Source organism: Astyanax mexicanus, chromosome 5, assembly GCF_023375975.1.
Source record: "Astyanax mexicanus isolate ESR-SI-001 chromosome 5, AstMex3_surface, whole genome shotgun sequence".
Lineage (NCBI taxonomy): Eukaryota > Metazoa > Chordata > Actinopteri > Characiformes > Acestrorhamphidae > Astyanax > Astyanax mexicanus.
The window spans coordinates 46,134,700-46,154,655 of NC_064412.1; the positions used below are offsets into that span (position 1 = coordinate 46,134,700).

Consider the following 19,956-nt stretch of genomic DNA (forward strand, 5'->3'; position numbering starts at 1 on the left):
GGATTGTGAGTACATCTTTTATATTTATATATTTTATAGTTGTGTAATTACATCTTTAATGTTTCTTATTGTACAATGGTGTGTAAGATAAATTTTAGGATCACTTCACACTCTAAAATGAAATTATTTTGCAGCTTTAACTGTATGTTTATGTATTCTAAGGTACATGGTAGTTTTACAAAACTTCATTTTACAAAAAATTCAGAAAAATATTTCTGAAATTGACAAAATGTATAATTGAACAATTGTAATTTTTCAATTTGAAAAAAAGTGGATAAAAAATTATGTAAATGGATTTTTTTGTCACAGTATATTTTCTGCCTCGATATTTGTTCATTACTTTTCAGAGGCATTCTGCATGCCTTCTTTTAACAATGATATGTTTGTTTGTTTTCTGTTAAATACTGTAGACTGAGAAAACTTCATTGTTTCTGCAACTTAACATTTTACTGACTGTTTATCCGGAAGCTGTGATGTTGTAACGGCCAATTCAAATAAAATCAATTTACACATTTTTTTCTGCAAATTTGGTTTGGAGAAATATGGTGTACAGTTTTATACCACATTTTTAAAAGTGTGTGCCACTAATATCATAACACATTATTATAACAGGGCTGCACAACTTTTGACTACTGACTTTGACTATTGACTTTTATTGTTTTCTTAGGAAATATTGTTTTCTTTAGGTCTCTCTTAGAGAGAACCGGAGCAATGAACGCAACCACAGATCAACTCAGTACACCGGACAATTATCAGGAAGCTTTCGCCAAAAATATTGTTATCGTTTTTCTTGGTTTGATCATTATCTTCATCAATGGAATGTTTGTCTTCACTTTTTCACGCTACCCTGTGTTTCACAATGACCCCAGATATATTTTATACATTAACCTTGTCATTAATGACATTATGATGATTTGCATATCAGTCACTCTGTATGTTTTGACGTACGCCTGGCCTTATGTCAATGTGTCGTTTTGTTGTGTTCTGATAACACTAGGATCCACTACTTATATAAACACACCGTTGAATTTGGCTGGCATGGCAATTGAACGGTACATTGCTGTTTGTAAACCACTGCACCACTCTCAGATCTGCACTGTCCAGAGGACCTACATTCTCATCTGTGTGATTTGGGGAGTCGGAGCAATTCCTGCAATCATAGACATTATCATTGTGATTGCATTGCAGCCCAGTTCATTTTTTAACTCTCTTACCTACTGCCAGCCATTTATTGTATTCAACACAAAGTACCACATTCAAAAGACCATCGCTACACAGGTGCTTTACCTGTCTGTTGTGTGGATAACTCTGTTATACACTTACTTCAGAGTTCTGTTCACAGCTAAAATAGCCTCTTCGGGCCAATACCAAAGTTCAGTTAAAAAGGCTCGCAATACTATTCTGCTACACGGCGGTCAGTTACTTCTCTGCATGCTCTCTTATTTAACTCCTGTGTTGGACATGCTGCTCATTCCATTTTTCCCAACTCATCGAACTAAGATCACCTTCTTCAACTATCTCCTCACAAACATTTTGCCAAGACTCCTGAGTCCACTCATTTATGGAGTTCGAGACCAGAAGTTTGTGAAACACATCAAAGGCTACTTTTTCTGTAAAGTGCTCATTTCAAAGGTTGTACCATCATCAGCTAAGAGACAGTTGTAAAGTAATGCATTAAGAGACACGTTTACAGTTTTATTTTGATAATTACTTTGTATCATGATGTTAAAATGATTTTATATATGTTTCAAATGGTAGTGTACCGTTTTATGTAATGGGTTGATCATGTGTAGTTGATAATGAAAGTGTACATTAGTCACAAAAACACACTCTTGCTCATTGTAATACACATTTACTATTCTGTCCCTAATTTAACAATCTGTGGAAAAATAAAAACAAAAGAACTGCTTACTGCACATTTTTTAGGTTAATCAATATCAAAAGTTATTTTTTCATAACAATATGTTTAAAATAGGAGGATTTGTTTCTTTTTTGCACAAAATAGGGGTACACACAATGGTCATTACCACATTTTAGCCAAAAAACACAATATCATCTTGTTACTTACATTTCATTTAATAACTTCTCTGCATGTTCTTATATTGTGCTGAATTATGGTGCTTATTCATTTTCCATTTTTAATTCCATTAAAATAAATGTTTAACATAAAACTGTGTACTCACAAACATTTTGCATCTACTTGTGGAGTTTAAGACCAAATCAAATGTTATCTGTAAATCTGGTTCGCACCATAATCTTTACAATATGCAGATGAAATTTAAAAAAGTAATACATTTAAATGCATTATTATCATTTAATTTCATAAATTGCTAAGTAAATCCTAATTTTGCAAAGCGAAAATTAACAAACAAGTTTAAAGAATGTCTTTGTTAAGCTCAGTCAAACCATAAACATCGAAGGATGTACTTAGGCATTGATAAAATACTCCTAAATAAATTAATAAAATTACTTTTATAAAAACTTATAAAAACTTTATTTATTAATGCCATATTAATCTTTTTCAAATCTATTTTGGGTTTAGGTCTGTGGATTGTGGAGGGCATGCACTTTTTTATTAGATAATTCCATATTTGTCACTTAATTGTTTTCATGTGTTTAATATTAATTTTCAATATAGAAAATAAACGTAATAAAAAATAAAGAAAAGCATTGAATGACACGTGTCTTAACTCTTGACTGGTACTCTATATAAATTCGCGAGCTGACACACCCCTATATACTATAAGACGGACTCCTCTTCCCAATAGCACACCTGTGGGATATGTCTCCACTCCCCAAGACCAGCGAAAAAACTGTGGTAAGTGCACTGGCCCTCCCCCTGCACCGGAGGATTTTGCAGGGGAGGTCAGGGTTGGCGCTATTTGTCTCTCTCCTCCAAGTGAGAGAGACAAGGCTAAAAGCAGGGGTAAGCATGCAAAGCCTCTCCAATGGGACTTAATGGACTTCCTGTTGCATGCACCCCTCGAACGTGATGACCCCTACCCAGCGCCAGTACCAGCATCCAGGCAGCCCACTCCTGTCCTGACAGTGGCATCAGTCCCTGCTCCTGTACTAGTGGTGCCTGCTGCTCATGTGGTACCCGCCGCTGCTGCTCCAGTACCAGCAATGCCAGCCGTCTCCGCCCCTGATCCAGTGCCAGCGGTACCCGCCGCCTCTGCTCCTGTGCCAGAGGTGTCCGCCACCGCCTCTGCTCCACTGCCAGCGGTGCCCGCCACAGCCTCTGCTCCACTGCCAGCGGTGCCCGCCACAGCCTCTGCTCCACTACCAGCGGTGCCCGCCACCGCCTCTGCTCCAGTGCCAGAGGTGCATGTCACCTCTGCTCTAGTGCCAGCGGTGCCCGCCACCACCTCTGCTCCCGTGCCAGCGGTGCCCACCGCTCCTGCACCGATGCCAGCGGTGCCCACCGTCCCTGCTCAAGTCGCCGCACCAGCAGCCGCACCAGCAGCTCAAGTTGCCGCACCAGCAGCGCCCGCTGCTCCAGCTTCAGCACCAGCAGCACCCGCTGCCCCAGCTCCAGTACCAGCAGCGCTCGCTGCTCCATCTTCAGCACCAGCAGCGCCCGCTGCCCCAGCTTCAGCTCCAGCAGCACTCGCAGCTCCAGCACCAGCAGCGCCCGCTGCCCCAGCTCCAGTGTCTGCAGTGCCTGCCGCCCATGTGGTACCCACTGCTTTAGCTCCAGTGCCAGCAGTGCCCGTCGCTCCTGCTCCTGTGCCCGCGGCTCCGGCCGCCCCTGACCCTGTGCCCGCGGCTCCGGCCGCCCCTGACCCTGTGCCCGCGGCTCCGGCCGCCCCCGACCCTGTGCCCTGTTGCTAGGCCAGCCCCAAGACCTCCGGAACTCACCCCCAGAACTGTGCCCAGGCTGGCCTCACAGACTTTATCTCAGACTCGTGCCAGTCCTGGGCCCTTACCCATGTTTGTACCTTTGTCCCTTTCTGTTTTAGTTCCTGTTCCTGTCTGCGTCCCTGTACCCATTTCCAGTAATGTCTCAGTTCCTGTTCCTGTCACTGTGTTTGTGTCCGTCCCTGTCAATGTTTTTGTCCCTGTTCCCCTGTCCAGTCCTGTCCACTTTACTCTCCCGTCTGTGTCTCCTGTTCACTCTCTGTTCCAGTCTCCGTTCATGTCCAATGTCCAGCCCCCATTCTTGTCCAATGTCCAGCCCTCAAACTTGTCTAATGTCCAGCCCTCAAACTTGTCTAATACGTGTAAGTGGGATTAAAAAAGACACTACATGTATCCCGTGCACTAGACCTTCAGTACCAGGAATATTCCCAATAGCATAGACATATATTGTGTTGTGCTGTAATTCCCGGCCTGTGTATAGCTTTTTAATTTTCTCAATTTCAAATTCCAAACCAGCTTTTGGAATCTGAAACAAAAATGAAAACATTGCTGTATTACCGTGTGGTTCATTAGGAAGGTGCTCATAATTCTCTTAAGGAGAGCTAAGTTCTAATTTCAGACGCAACCTCATCCCCACAGGGGAAGCCACAATAACAGACCTAAGCAGAGTATACAAATAGCAGTTTATCAACCAGCAATCTCAACTAGTTTATATCATTTCTACCGTATACATGTTTGTATTACTGTTTAGATATTTAGTTATTCATATTATAGCTAATTAGATAATTCTATAATTTACTTAGTTTGGATATTTTATGTCGCTTAATTGAGAGAATTGATTAAGAATGAATTCAAGCCGGGATTCTTTTGAAGACGCTTTTATGAAGAACTTTATTTCAGTTGCACTAGGCATCATCATAACTTACATTAATGGGATTTTTGTGTTTGCCTTTTTTAATAATCCAGTTTTCTACACTGACCCAAGATACATTCTGTATATTCACCTTGTCATCAATGACATAATCATGCTTTTCCTTTCAGTCACTCTGCATGTGTTGGTTTATACTACACCACTACTAAATGTTGGAGTCTGTAGTTTTCTGTTATTTTTCTCCACGATTACTACACAAAACAGCCCTCTGAATCTAGCAGGCATGTGTAACCCAGGTCTTAAATGGGTCACAAAGACAGATAAATTAGATAACTGCAGAAAGTAAATAATGAATATATATTTTTATTATTTCTTTAATTATTCTGAAACAGTATAAATTAATTAATAGAAAAATAGAAAAAAACTCCCAAACAGTGTTTAAAATGAAAAGGAAATCGTTTTTATTTATTTTAGATAATAAATGAAATAAAACTTTTAGGCGCTAAACAGCAGCCAATCAGTTCTTCAGATGATCCAAGGTGCTAAACAGCAGCCAATCATAATAATCCTCTAAGAGACAGAGGCGGAGCCTGTTGGTTAGTGGACGTCAATCCCTGGCTGTTTTACCCAGAAAGTTCTGCGGGAGGAGAAGAGACAGGTCATGCAAGAAGTTCTCTGCTTAAAGTATTAAAAAAAAAATACTAGAAAACGCTAGAATTCAGCGTTGTGGTTAGTGAGTAAATCACTACCAAGCTGACCGCTGTTAGAGTTGAGGCTGCAGAGTGGAGAAAGGGGGAAAGGCTCACTTATTGTGCCTCGTGAAACTTTGCCAGTTACACGCTCCGGTAATCTCCAGGTGGAGGTAGAACCTGGTGTCCATGTGCCCTGGGGTGGTGTGTGAAAACCTTGGATAGGATTCGGTGAGTTTAGAGTATATTTAAACATGTTTTCTGACCAAATTGCCGAATAAATAGAGGAATAAAATAGCGCTAATTAGCCTAGCGGCTAACGCGTTTTGTTATGCTAAGCTAGCCCATTGAATCTAGCCTGTGATAAGCTAATGCTAAGCTAATTTAGCCTACGCTAAGCTAATGTGTTGAATTTAGCTTATTAAGCTTATGCTAAGCTAACCCTCGTGTATATATTTCAAGCCTGAGGCTATGCTAACGCTATTGGTTAAGGTGTGAGATGAGTTTATCCACTTATAAATGTAATTTTATGGAACGGTGGAGATTTATTAAGCTGTGTTTTGGATGTTTAAGACCTGTTTTGAATGTAATACTGTTAAAAGTAATGTTTTTACTGAGTTCGGTTATGTAAGTGTATTTAAAAAAAAGTTAAGAGTTATGTGAAACTCAGACACTGTTTTATGTAAACAGGCCAGTTTTTTTGTTGGGTGAAATGGATTGGAAATGGATCTTCCCGAACACTCCTCGTGTCGTTCAGCTGCACACGGCCGGTGCAGTGCGCGGTGCTAGGATGGCGAGCCAAGCCCGAGGACCCAAGTGACTTCATTACACTTCATTCACATTTTCAAACACTTGATAGTGAACATTAAAGAAAATTTGTGGACTTTAAGATTATTTGAGTAAAAAGGACACTTTTATTTTATTTTATTTTTTTTTGAAAGACAGGACACTCTACAAAGATACTGAAAAGGGTTAAATTTTAATTGGTTGGATTACTGTTATTTGATTTTGATAATTTCTAAGTGGTTTTGATATTCATTTATTGTTTTTGCTACAGAGAATTGTTATTTTTTATTTCTGGTTGTTTGTTAAAGGGTATACTATTGGTGTAAAATAACCTAGAGGTTTAATTGGATAACAGTAATTATAATAATACTTACCTTTAATAAATAATCCATTAGACCTAGAAGAAAGAAATAATTAATTAGTTATAAAATACCTATAAATAGATTAAAATAATAAAATAATACTTACCTTAACTGCATAAATACATCTAAAATAAAGAACACCGGTGATTAGTGTGGAGAAATAATAGTAATTAGTATAATATTAAATATACAGAGTGAAATACAAAGGGAATACTTACCATTTTTTTGTATTGATGACCAAGGTTATTGAAGGTTGTTTGAATTTCTTTTGGAAAACCAGTAACTGTGAATTGTTTGTTTATTTATTTACAGAATTTATTTTTGTTAGTGTTTTATTTACCTACTGGTATTGATTCTGACATTTTAATACATGTTATTGCTGCACAAATTCTGGTCTCATTTCTTCCATCTGTATTGCTCCTAGAGCGAACCTAACTGGTCCTAGAGTTATCCTAATTATTTTATCAAGTAACACTCATTGTAGTGGTTGTGTAATTGGGTCTATATATCTGTGGTGCTACAGAACTTGGCGAGCCAGCCAGGAGCAATAAAACTGGAAGCAGTGAGACCAAATAATTAGAACACACACCTAAAAACTATATAAATAAGCTAAACAAAATCTAGATCTAAAATAGCACTCAAAGTGTATACTCACCATGGAAATTGTAGAACAGGAAGAAGTTAATGTTGCTAACTCAGTTCTTGTTAGTGGGTTAACTGAGACAGAAACAGATACAGAACTAACTGACTATTTAGAGCAGCATGGCTACATTGCAAGGGTACTGCGTATTGATAACCCCACGTCAGCCTTTCACAAAAATGCAATAGTGGAGTTTAAAAGTTCTTTAGCTCTCAGTACTCTAAAACCCTTACTGCCATATACTTACCGTAGTTCAAGGCAAAAAGATGTCTCCTACAAGATAACTGCTTTGGCAAGCGTATACATGCCTTCAGCCACAAAAACTGATGCAAACTGGTTCCTAGCCGAATTCCAAAAGCTAGCAGCACAAAGCAGGAAGCCGTTAACAGAACTTCTACAAGAGCAACTCCTTCTGTGTCGTGAAACAATGACATGTCAAGAAGATAACCAAACTGGCCGAATCCAAGATAGTTCCAGTTCATGGGAGGCAGAACCTACAAATCAAGTGTCATCAGCTTATCCACAGTCACCAACGAATGCTCAGAGCTTCCCAGCGATTAACTCAGAGAGACGATCTGAACATAATGTGGTGCTCACACCAGAGGAATTGAACCCTCCTGCTATTCAACGCGTTGTTGTTGAACATGTTGTAAGGAGTGGAGAAACTGCAGCACATGCAAATGCCCCAGTAAGGCTTAGAGTCTTTTCAGGGAAGAAACCCCATTCTAATAATGAGGTTGACTATGAGACATGGAGAAACAACGTTGAACTACTGTTGCAAGACCCTGCAGTGTCAGACTTGTGTCGATCCAGAAGAGTTCTTGATAGTCTTTTGCCTCCAGCAGCTAATCTAGTAAAGCATCTGAGTCCACAGGCTACTCCAAGAGCTTATCTAGACCTACTTGACTCAGCTTTCGCCACTGTTGAAGACGGTGATGAGCTCTTCGCAAGATTTCTGAATACTCTACAGGATGCTGGTGAAAAGCCGTCCGAATACCTCCAAAGGCTCTACATTGTTTTAAGTAAAGTGATCAAACAAGGCAGTCTACCCACCAGTGAGGAGAACAGGCACCTGTTACGCCAGTTTAGTCGTGGATGTTGGGATAATGGGTTACTTGCTGACCTCCAGCTGGAGCAGAAGAAGAACAACCCACCCTCATTTTCTGAGCTATTGTTCCATCTGCGTATGGAAGAAGATAAGCACATTGCCAAAGAGATGAGAATGAAAAAGCATCTTGGTAATGCAAAGTTTCGTGCCAGCTCCCATGCTGTCAGGGCTGAGACTTATGTTAGCCAAGAAGAAGAAACCCTTAGTGCTGAGGTTGACAGCCTAAGAAAACAAGTCAAAGACTTGCAAGGGCAACTTAAAGTGTCAAAGCCAAAGCCAAAATGCCCTGAGTACTCAGAAGGTGCTATTTTAGAGCTGAGACAACAAGTAGCCCACCTGCAGAGTCAAGTTGCCAACATGATGGTTCCAGAGCCACAGAAACCCATTGCAGTGCTGTCTGAAATGAGAAACAAGAAAAGAGACAGAACAGTGACACAAGAAACACAGACCAGTGCTACCAAAGAGTCCAGTCAAAGGCCGAGACCATGGTACTGTTTCTGCTGTGGGGAAGACGGACATACTGCTGTATCCTGTCCAGCTGATCCCAACCCTTCCCTAGTGGCTGCTAAAAAGAAGCAGTTAATTGAGAAGCAGCATGCTTGGGACCGTGAACACAATACAGTGAACCAGACAATCTCACAGAGAACTAAGAACCCTAATGTTACCAGGGCCAGTGTAAACAACCAAACTACTCAGACCAAAACATATGGTAACCTACCCAGAGGTCTAGTAGGGACCAAGTGTATTTCTGAAGTGGTCATCGATGGACAGAAATACAACTGCTTGCTTGACACAGGGTCACAGGTGACAACTGTTTCCAAATCATTTCATGAGACACATCAACCAACCCTGAGCTGTAAACCTATTGGTGATCTACTAGAAGTAGAAGCAGCTAATGGACAGCCCGTTCCATATTCAGGTTATGTAGAATTGAACATCACTTTTCCAAAAGAGTTTCTAGGTACAGCTGTGGAAATTCCTACCTTAGCATTAGTTGTTGCAGACATCAGTGAAGCAGCACGACCCACCTTGCTGATAGGAACCAATACTTTGGATGTCCTGTATGAGAAACATTTTGAGAAGAATCAGTTGAAACATCAGTCACCACATCATGGCTATAAAATGGTCCTGAAAACACTAGAAATGAGACATAAGCAAACTGAAAACTGCACAGTAGGCACAGTAAGGCTTCATAGTGATGCACCCAAAGTCGTCCCAGCAGGCCAGTGCTCTATTTTAGAAGGATCCGTGAACCACAGAGGTGCTGACCGATGGGTTGTTCTGGAGTCACCCTCAACAGCTTCTCTTCCTGGTGGTCTCATTGTGACCAACAGCCTGATTAGTCTACCTGACAAGTTTCACGCTAAGCTGCCTGTGGTACTGAGGAACGAGACAGACCATGATATCACCCTAACCCCTAATCAAGTCCTTGCTGAATTGCATGCACTGCAACAAATCCTGCCCAGTGATGCATTGAATAAAAACTCCATTGACACCTCACCTATGACAGCTTCTGCCATAGATGCAAGTATCAAGTTTGACTTTGCTGATTCACCTGTCCCAGCTGAGTGGAGAGAAAGGATAGAGTGCAAACTGAGAGCTATGCCTGAAGTCTTTGCTCACCATGACCTGGACTTTGGACACACAAACCAAGTGAAACATCGCATCAAGTTGTCTGATGAAACTCCTTTCAAACAGCGAGCTAGACCAATACATCCTCAGGACTTTGATGCAGTAAAAAGACATCTAGAAGAGTTGTTAGAGTCTGGAGTAATCAGAGAGTCTGAATCCTCCTTTTCATCCCCTATTGTTGTAGTCAGGAAGAAGAACGGTGAAGTAAGACTCTGTGTAGATTACCGGAAACTCAATCTGCAAACTGTGAAAGATGCATATGCCCTACCTCATTTGGAGGAAACCTTTTCTGTGCTGACAGGATCCAAATGGTTCTCAGTTCTTGATCTGAAGTCAGGGTATTATCAGATTGAGCTAGAAGAAGCAGATAAACATAAAACAGCTTTTGTGTGCCCACTTGGATTCTGGGAATGGAATCGTATGCCGCAGGGGATCACTAACGCCCCAAGTACATTTCAAAGACTCATGGAGAAGTGTATGTCAGACCTCAACCTCCGAGAAGTCATTGTCTTTCTGGACGACCTCATTATCTTCTCAGAAACCTTAGAAGAGCATGAGGAGCGCCTTTTCAAAGTCCTCCAACGACTCAAGGAGTATGGTCTCAAGCTATCCCCTGAGAAATGTAAATTTTTCCAGAAGTCCGTCCGATACCTTGGACACATTGTATCCAGTGATGGAGTGAAAACTGACCCAGAGAAAATTGCAGTCCTGAAGAACTGGCCGAGTCCCAAGAACCTCAAAGAACTCCGTTCCTTTTTAGGATTTGCAGGGTACTATCGAAGGTTCATCAGAGACTTCTCGAAGATAGTCAAACCCCTGAATGAGCTAACTGCTGGATATGCTCCTAAGAGGAAAGGATGTAAGCTGAACAAAAGTCAGAACCAGTACTACAAGCCAAAAGAACTGTTTGGGGACCGCTGGACAGAAAACTGTCAGGAAGCTTTTGACACGGTCATCGCTAAGCTTACTTCAGCCCCTGTCCTGGGATTTGCCAACCCCAGTCTGCCATACATCTTGCACACCGACGCCAGCACCGTTGGCCTTGGAGCTGCCTTATACCAGGAGCAGGACGGGCATCAACGTGTAATAGCATATGCCAGTCGTGGTCTTTCAAAAAGTGAAGCGCGATACCCAGCGCATAAGCTTGAATTCTTGGCCCTCAAGTGGGCTGTAACAGACAAATTTTCTGACTATCTATATGGCAATTCATTCACAGTGATAACTGACAGCAATCCTCTGACGTACATCCTCACTTCAGCGAAGTTGGATGCTGCAAGCTACAGGTGGTTGTCAGCATTGTCAACATTTTCCTTTAAGTTGCAATATAGACCTGGCAAACATAACCTCGATGCAGATGCCCTCTCACGACATCCCATGAATACTAAAATTGATGACCCTTCTTCTCAGAAAGAACAAGACCGAATTAGACAGTTTACGCTGCAACACTTACCAGAGCTTACCACTAATGCAGAAGTGAGCACCGAAGTGGTCCAGGCAATCTGCGAAGCTCGGTTAGTATGCCAGCCATCCTTGAGTGCATCAGAAGTCGAACCCATTCCCTTAGTCGGATCCCTGTCTACTCATCCTGATTCTTTACCTGATGCTTTTGTGTTGGGCGAACACTTTGAAGGGTTTCCAGTCATCCCAATGATAACTGAAGTTGAGTTACAACAGAAACAGAGGTCAGACCCTGTTATCAGAGAAGTAATCTCATCTTTTGAAAGGGGAGAGGTGCCAACCCCATCTGCAAGAAGGGAGATGCCAAAACTTTCTCTGATGTGCCGAGAGTGGAATCGGTTACAAATGAAGGACGGAATTTTGTACAGAAGAAGACAACTAGGACAAGATGTCAATTTCCAGCTAGTTCTACCAGAAGAACTAAGAGAGATGGTAATGAAGAGCCTCCATGATGACATGGGCCACCTAGGGTTGGAGCGTACCCTAGATCTTTTAAGAGCACGCTTTTATTGGCCCCAAATGGCATCAGATGTGGAGAGGAAGCTAAAGACATGCAGTCGCTGTGTACTCAGGAAAGCACCAGCTGAAAGAGCCGCACCATTAGTTAACATCAAAGCAACAAGACCCCTAGAATTGGTGTGTATGGACTTCCTGTCATTAGAACCAGATCGCAGCAACACCAAAGACATCCTGGTGATCACAGATTATTTCACCAAATATGCTGTGGCAATACCTACTCCCAATCAGAAGGCCAGGACTGTGGCGAAGTGCTTATGGGAGAACTTCATAATCCATTATGGTGTTCCTGAAAAGCTGCACAGTGACCAAGGTCCTGACTTTGAGTCCAAAATGATCAAGGAGCTGTGTGAAGTCATGGGAATTCATAAAGTAAGGACTACACCATATCATCCACGTGGTAATCCGGTGGAACGATTCAATCGGACACTACTGAGCATGATTGGGACTTTGCAAGAGAAAGAGAAGTCGTGTTGGCGAGATTTTGTTAAGCCATTAGTACATGCTTATAACTGTACGAAGCATGACAGTACAGGGTTTACCCCTTACGAGCTAATGTTCGGAAGGAAACCAAGACTGCCAATTGACCTCGCTTTCAACATCTCTGTGAACAAGCAACATGAGAAGACTCACTCTCAGTATGTGAGCCATCTGAGAACTCAACTGGAAGAGAGCTATAGATTGGCTACCGAGAATGCTGCAAAATCTGCTGAAAGAAACAAGGCACGATTTGACAAAAGAGTCACTGAATCAACCCTAGAGAAGGGTGATCGTGTGTTAGTGAGGAATGTGAAACTGAGGGGAAAACATAAATTGTCAGATAAATGGGAATCTGTTGTGTATGTTGTTGTGGGCAGAGCAGGAGAACTCCCAGTGTACACAGTAAAGCCTGAGAACAAGGCTGGGCCCCTACGTACATTGCACAGAGATTTGCTCCGACCGTGCAACTTCCTATCACCAGAAGAAGCTGACCTTCCTATTTCTAAGGTTAGGAGACCAAGAACAAGACAGATGTCACCCAAAGAGAATTCAGAAGAGTCTGATTCTAACTCTGATTCTGATGACTACCCAATCTACTATTCTTCAGTTCCCTTAAGGCTTGAACCTGTTGAAATTGTTCAGATCCATGAGGATGAAAGAATACCAGTTGACTCTAACTTCAGAATCCAGCTTGAACCAGCTGTAAAGAACCCGTTTGCTGAACCTGAGATTCCTGAAAGAGAAAACTTACCTGAGAAGATCCCTGTAAAAGAAAACCTACCTGAAAGATTAGCAGACAATGAATACTTACCTACAGACCATGTCGACGATCCAGCTCTAAATTCTGAAATGCTGCATTCTGCTACACCTGCTGAAGAGGTACCAGAAAACGCAGAACACCTACAGCCTTCCACAGAGGAATCTGAGGATGAAGAAACTCCAGCATCAGTGAGACGCTCCACAAGACACAGAGAAAAAGCCAAGAGACTAACCTATCCAGAGCTAGGCAATCCTCTGATATCCATTGTCCAGTCCCTATTCCAAGGTATGACTACAGCCCTCACTCAGTCTCTTATAGAAGCTGCCTCTATGGAATATGCCAATCCTGCTGTGAGACATCCCACTAGTCCAATGCACAGGGATGTGCATGCAGTTAAAGACGGGAGGGTGTAACCCAGGTCTTAAATGGGTCACAAAGACAGATAAATTAGATAACTGCAGAAAGTAAATAATGAATATATATTTTTATTATTTCTTTAATTATTCTGAAACAGTATAAATTAATTAATAGAAAAAAAGAAAAAAACTCCCAAACAGTGTTTAAAATGAAAAGGAAATCGTTTTTATTTATTTTAGATAATAAATGAAATAAAACTTTTAGGCGCTAAACAGCAGCCAATCAGTTCTTCAGATGATCCAAGGTGCTAAACAGCAGCCAATCATAATAATCCTCTAAGAGACAGAGGCGGAGCCTGTTGGTTAGTGGACGTCAATCCCTGGCTGTTTTACCCAGAAAGTTCTGCGGGAGGAGAAGAGACAGGTCATGCAAGAAGTTCTCTGCTTAAAGTATTAAAAAAAAAATACTAGAAAACGCTAGAATTCAGCGTTGTGGTTAGTGAGTAAATCACTACCAAGCTGACCGCTGTTAGAGTTGAGGCTGCAGAGTGGAGAAAGGGGGAAAGGCTCACTTATTGTGCCTCGTGAAACTTTGCCAGTTACACGCTCCGGTAATCTCCAGGTGGAGGTAGAACCTGGTGTCCATGTGCCCTGGGGTGGTGTGTGAAAACCTTGGATAGGATTCGGTGAGTTTAGAGTATATTTAAACATGTTTTCTGACCAAATTGCCGAATAAATAGAGGAATAAAATAGCGCTAATTAGCCTAGCGGCTAACGCGTTTTGTTATGCTAAGCTAGCCCATTGAATCTAGCCTGTGATAAGCTAATGCTAAGCTAATTTAGCCTACGCTAAGCTAATGTGTTGAATTTAGCTTATTAAGCTTATGCTAAGCTAACCCTCGTGTATATATTTCAAGCCTGAGGCTATGCTAACGCTATTGGTTAAGGTGTGAGATGAGTTTATCCACTTATAAATGTAATTTTATGGAACGGTGGAGATTTATTAAGCTGTATTTTGGATGTTTAAGACCTGTTTTGAATGTAATACTGTTAAAAGTAATGTTTTTACTGAGTTCGGTTATGTAAGTGTATTTAAAAAAAAGTTAAGAGTTATGTGAAACTCAGACACTGTTTTATGTAAACAGGCCAGTTTTTTTGTTGGGTGAAATGGATTGGAAATGGATCTTCCCGAACACTCCTCGTGTCGTTCAGCTGCACACGGCCGGTGCAGTGCGCGGTGCTAGGATGGCGAGCCAAGCCCGAGGACCCAAGTGACTTCATTACACTTCATTCACATTTTCAAACACTTGATAGTGAACATTAAAGAAAATTTGTGGACTTTAAGATTATTTGAGTAAAAAGGACACTTTTATTTTATTTTATTTTTTTTTGAAAGACAGGACACTCTACAAAGATACTGAAAAGGGTTAAATTTTAATTGGTTGGATTACTGTTATTTGATTTTGATAATTTCTAAGTGGTTTTGATATTCATTTATTGTTTTTGCTACAGAGAATTGTTATTTTTTATTTCTGGTTGTTTGTTAAAGGGTATACTATTGGTGTAAAATAACCTAGAGGTTTAATTGGATAACAGTAATTATAATAATACTTACCTTTAATAAATAATCCATTAGACCTAGAAGAAAGAAATAATTAATTAGTTATAAAATACCTATAAATAGATTAAAATAATAAAATAATACTTACCTTAACTGCATAAATACATCTAAAATAAAGAACACCGGTGATTAGTGTGGAGAAATAATAGTAATTAGTATAATATTAAATATACAGAGTGAAATACAAAGGGAATACTTACCATTTTTTTGTATTGATGACCAAGGTTATTGAAGGTTGTTTGAATTTCTTTTGGAAAACCAGTAACTGTGAATTGTTTGTTTATTTATTTACAGAATTTATTTTTGTTAGTGTTTTATTTACCTACTGGTATTGATTCTGACATTTTAATACATGTTATTGCTGCACAAATTCTGGTCTCATTTCTTCCATGTGTATTGCTCCTAGAGCGAACCTAACTGGTCCTAGAGTTATCCTAATTATTTTATCAAGTAACACTCATTGTAGTGGTTGTGTAATTGGGTCTATATATCTGTGGTGCTACACATGGCCTTGGAGCGCTACATTGCTATCTGCAAACCACTACATCACCCTCAACTCTGCTCAGTTAACAGGATTTACATCCTCATCGGCCTGATTTGGTTTCTGACATTTGTTCCTGCTGTATCTGATATTATCATTGTCTTGGTAAATGAACCCATCAGCATTTTCTCTAGGTCAGTTATGTGCTACAGCAAGACTGTCTTTGGTTCAGATCAGCACTTTATGAGGATGACTGTGGTACAGAGTCTTTATTTATCATCTGTGTGGATTATCTTGATCTTAACTTACTTCAAAGTACTTCAGGCAGCAAAAGCTGCAACAACTGATCAGGTTTCTGCCAGAAAAGCCAGGAACACTATTCTGCTCCATGGCCTGCATGCTCACTTACATTACCCCATTTATAAACTATTTTTTCTTAGCACTGTTTCCTAAATATCGAAGTTCAATTTTGTTCATTAGTTATCTGGTGTCTAATGTTATTCCAAGGCTGCTCAGTCCTCTTATATATGGAGTCAGAGACCAGAAAATGTTCAAATATGTTAGAATGTATTTAACATGTAGTTTATTTCTCACAAAGATTGAATCAGATGCTGATGAAATCCATTATCATAGGCAAACCAAAGAATGCTGACATTTAATTTCACAGTGTGCTATTTAATAAGAGTTGTGCTGTTACATGAATGACATCCCATGACATCACACAATATCTAATCCAAATTTTATCATGGTGATATTATAGTTGAGAGGCATAACCATTTTTGCACTTATGTTTGCACAAAGTGTTGGTATGAATGTAATGTCAAGGTACTGCAATTTCTACTACTACGCAAAAACACAGTACTAGGCAAGAGGCTATAGCCAAAGGATGAAAGAATAATTTAAATAGAGTTTCCAGGTTTGTAAAACATTTTTAACATTCTTAACATTCTTTATACTGAGCTTAAGACAATATGTGTACCCTGGTGATGTACAGCTTTTAAATAAAAACATATAAACAAATATGATGTTTAACTTTTAACTTTAAGAGAGCATATTTTATTTTAGTAATCATAGCTCTCAGTACATGTTAACTGAATATAAGTATTTCTTGGATTTCTTAGTTTGCAGTCTTTATTACAGACAGTATAACTCATGTCATGCTTTCTCTTGTTAACATTTTTATTTGTTTTCATAAATCAATTTCTGAATTTCAGGAACAAAAGGGACTTAAAGGGCATTTTGCCACAGAGAACATGAAGAAATAAAGTGTTATTTTGTCCCTTTGTATATAAAACATTAAGTATAAGCAGCACCACACTCATCCCACCACCAGAGGGAAACCGTGCTGTGGATTTGATCTGCTGCTTTGCCTAAGTTTGTTTTTTTCTTTAATTAGGCTTGTAGGGGGTGAACTGCACCTTGTCTTCTTGCTCAGTGAGAGAAGCCTGATGCAGCTCAGATGCTCCTCACCTTAAACCCACACTGTATTAGTATTCAGCAGAAACGAAATCCCTCAAACGTTTAATAAAACTGCACAATTATGATGACCAGCCAGGTTTCCTTAGAAATAAAGACTTTTAAAGGAAAGTGCAGGTGAAACTCTAAGCTATGAAGTGTAACTGGAAAGCATGCATTATTCATATGGAAATAGAGATAACAAAGAAAAACATTGTAACTTGGAGGTGAGCTTCTTGTGCAGACCAGTAAAAGCAATTGCAGATAAAATCATACAAGCCTATATTCTTTACAGAGCAGCAACTCCTGCGCTGGTTAATCTTGCTGGTGGCTGATTATTTCTCTCAGCCTGTCTCCTTTTTCCTGTGATTGTTTTTGTATTGTTCCTGTGCCCTTTGTTTCCTGAATGAATGTTTATATTCATTAAGTTTGAATAAATAAATATATATATATATATATATATATATATATGGCTGTTGGAGACATTTAGTGTTTATAAAGTGAGGCTGGAGTAGCTTCAACTGATTTAAGTTTCCTGGAACTGATTGAGTATATGTAGCCCAGAAAGCTACAGCTCCAACCTTTTTACAGACTTAAAGAAATATATTAGTAACAAACATATTAATATTATAAATCAGTAACAGAATGCACAAGTAGCTTAAAACGTAATATCAAATTGTATAACCAAAGAATAATACACATTGTATCTCACAAAAGTGAGTACACCCCTCACATTTTTGTACATATATTTTTTAACAGTGTTAATTTGCTGTTAAAAAATGCTGTGCTGTGCCCTCAAAATAACAGCCATTAGTGTCTAAACCACTGTTAACTAAAGTGAGTACATCCCTTAGTAAAAATAAGTAATATTGTGCTTAAAGTGTCAATATTCTGTTATTTTCCAACACTAAGTTAACTGTTTCAGTATGTCACAGTACATGTTGGAATTTAGTTGTAATTTAATATCCATAGTAATTACTCTGAAGCTCGAAGGACTTTAATTGTAAAGAAGTTAATAATATATCTGTAACTTTTATACACGGCCTGGCCAAAAATAGTCACCATACACTCTGATATTTGTTTGGACCACCTTAAGTTTTGATTGCAGCATGTATTCGCTGTGGCATTGTTTCCACAAGCTTCTACAATTTCACAAGATTTATTTCAATCCAGTGTTGCAATAATTTTTCACCAAGATCATTGATGATGGTAGAGTGCAGCAACCCCACCCAGATCATAGCCCTGCCCCTACAGGCTTGTACAGTAGGAACTAGGCATGATGGGAGCATCACTTCATCTGCCTCTCTACTTACCCTGAGGCTCCATCACTCTGGAACAGAGTAAATGTGTACTCAACGGATAACATGACCTTCTTCTATTGCTCCAGAGTCCAATCTTTATGCTCCCTAGCATATTGAAGCCTTTTTTTTCAGTTAGCTTCACTGATTAGTCAGCTGTTTAGTCCCAATCCCAAATTTAGTGGAAGTTATTCCATGGGTCTTGAAAGATGTAGGGTCAAGCTGAGCCATACTGGCTTTGCCTATTATTTTCAAGTATAATGGGCCTGGTCCATTCTTGGCTTGTAGGCCAGAGTCAAAGTTTTGAACTTTATGCAGGCACCTACAGGAAGCATGTTGAGGGAACATAGCAGAGGTGTAACACGGCTAAACTTTATAAGATGTAAAATCTTTCTGCCACTTTCAGAAATAGTAGCAGGGCTCATGTTTTGCAAAAAAAATCAGTCAAAAAAAACTTGCAGTAGTCAAGCCTAGTGAGATACGGTCAAATTCTTCAGATGTTGTAAAAGAGAAATGCATTAGAGTGTAAGATTTGCAACAAGAATTGAGAACGACATCTGGTTATCCATAACCACACTAAAGCTTTGACATTCTGCCGAGCGGAGAACCTGCAAGGAGCAAAAGATGTTCCTTGCCATGGCATAGCTGAGAAAGACTTTGCTTGCTTTCAAGAGGTGGAGAGAGAAGATTAGCACATTAGAGTATGTAATGCCTAGACATGTCCGCAAGAGTGTCCCAGCATTCTCAACTTAAAATATGTAGTTTTTTTATTCTTTTGCTTGAAAATAGCAACAATAAATAGCAACTTCTTTACCATCTCACATTCTGTGAAAGTCATAAAAGCTGACCTCAACTTAGGCAAGTGAAACCTTTGGTTGTTTGGATGTTGTTGTGGAGTCTATTGTGGCCTCTTTGCTGCACTCTTGGGTAATTTTGGTCAGCCAGTCACTTTTGGGAAGGTTCATCACTGTTTCATGTTTTTGCATTTGTCGATAATGTCTCTCAATGTGGTTCACTGGAATCCCATAACTTTAGAATGGCTCTATAACCATTTACAGACTGATATATTCCATTTACTTTCTTTCTTATTTGTTTCTGAATTTCTTTCAATAATATCATGATATGTTTTTTTTAGTATCTTTTGGCCTACTTAATGTAAGAGATTTCTTGATTGAGAACAGGTGTGGCAATAATCAGACTGGGTGTGGCTAAAGAAATTGAACTCAGGGGTGATAAACCACAGTTAAGTTATGTACTGTATGTAGTTTTTGTGAATGGATGTAATAGGACTGAGACAGTGGCATTGTATAAGGCGTTGTGTGTTTGTTTAGTAATATCATATGTTTTACCAGAATTTCGTTCCATCCAGGTCAGTTGACTTTGTTTCTCTCCATGCCCAGTCCAGGCCTGCCCGTAGATTTAATGGGCTGTTCAGTTACACTGTGTAAATAATGTTTGGTGTAATGTTAGAAACCCAGAATCGATTTTAGTGTAGAATGCCCTACATGACACAGCTGGATAATCTGTGTTTTTAATGTGTTAAAACTGCATCATATTGATCATCTGATCATTTGCAGATAAA

The 19,956-nt window shown here is 39.7% G+C and overlaps 1 protein-coding gene and 1 pseudogene across 1 annotated transcript; both read left to right on the plus strand.

Annotated features, from left to right (window-relative positions):
- The first annotated feature begins 613 nt into the window (after window positions 1-613).
- On the plus strand, window positions 614-2,242 carry LOC103034205 (odorant receptor 131-2-like). The gene has a single exon (XM_015602727.3). The coding sequence runs from the start codon at window positions 712-714 to the stop codon at window positions 1,663-1,665; it is 954 nt and encodes a 317-aa protein (XP_015458213.2). The 5' UTR covers window positions 614-711; the 3' UTR covers window positions 1,666-2,242.
- Window positions 2,243-4,706: 2,464 nt separating this feature from the next.
- On the plus strand, window positions 4,707-16,273 carry LOC125802149 (odorant receptor 131-2-like; annotated as a pseudogene).
- Window positions 16,274-19,956: the final 3,683 nt, after the last annotated feature.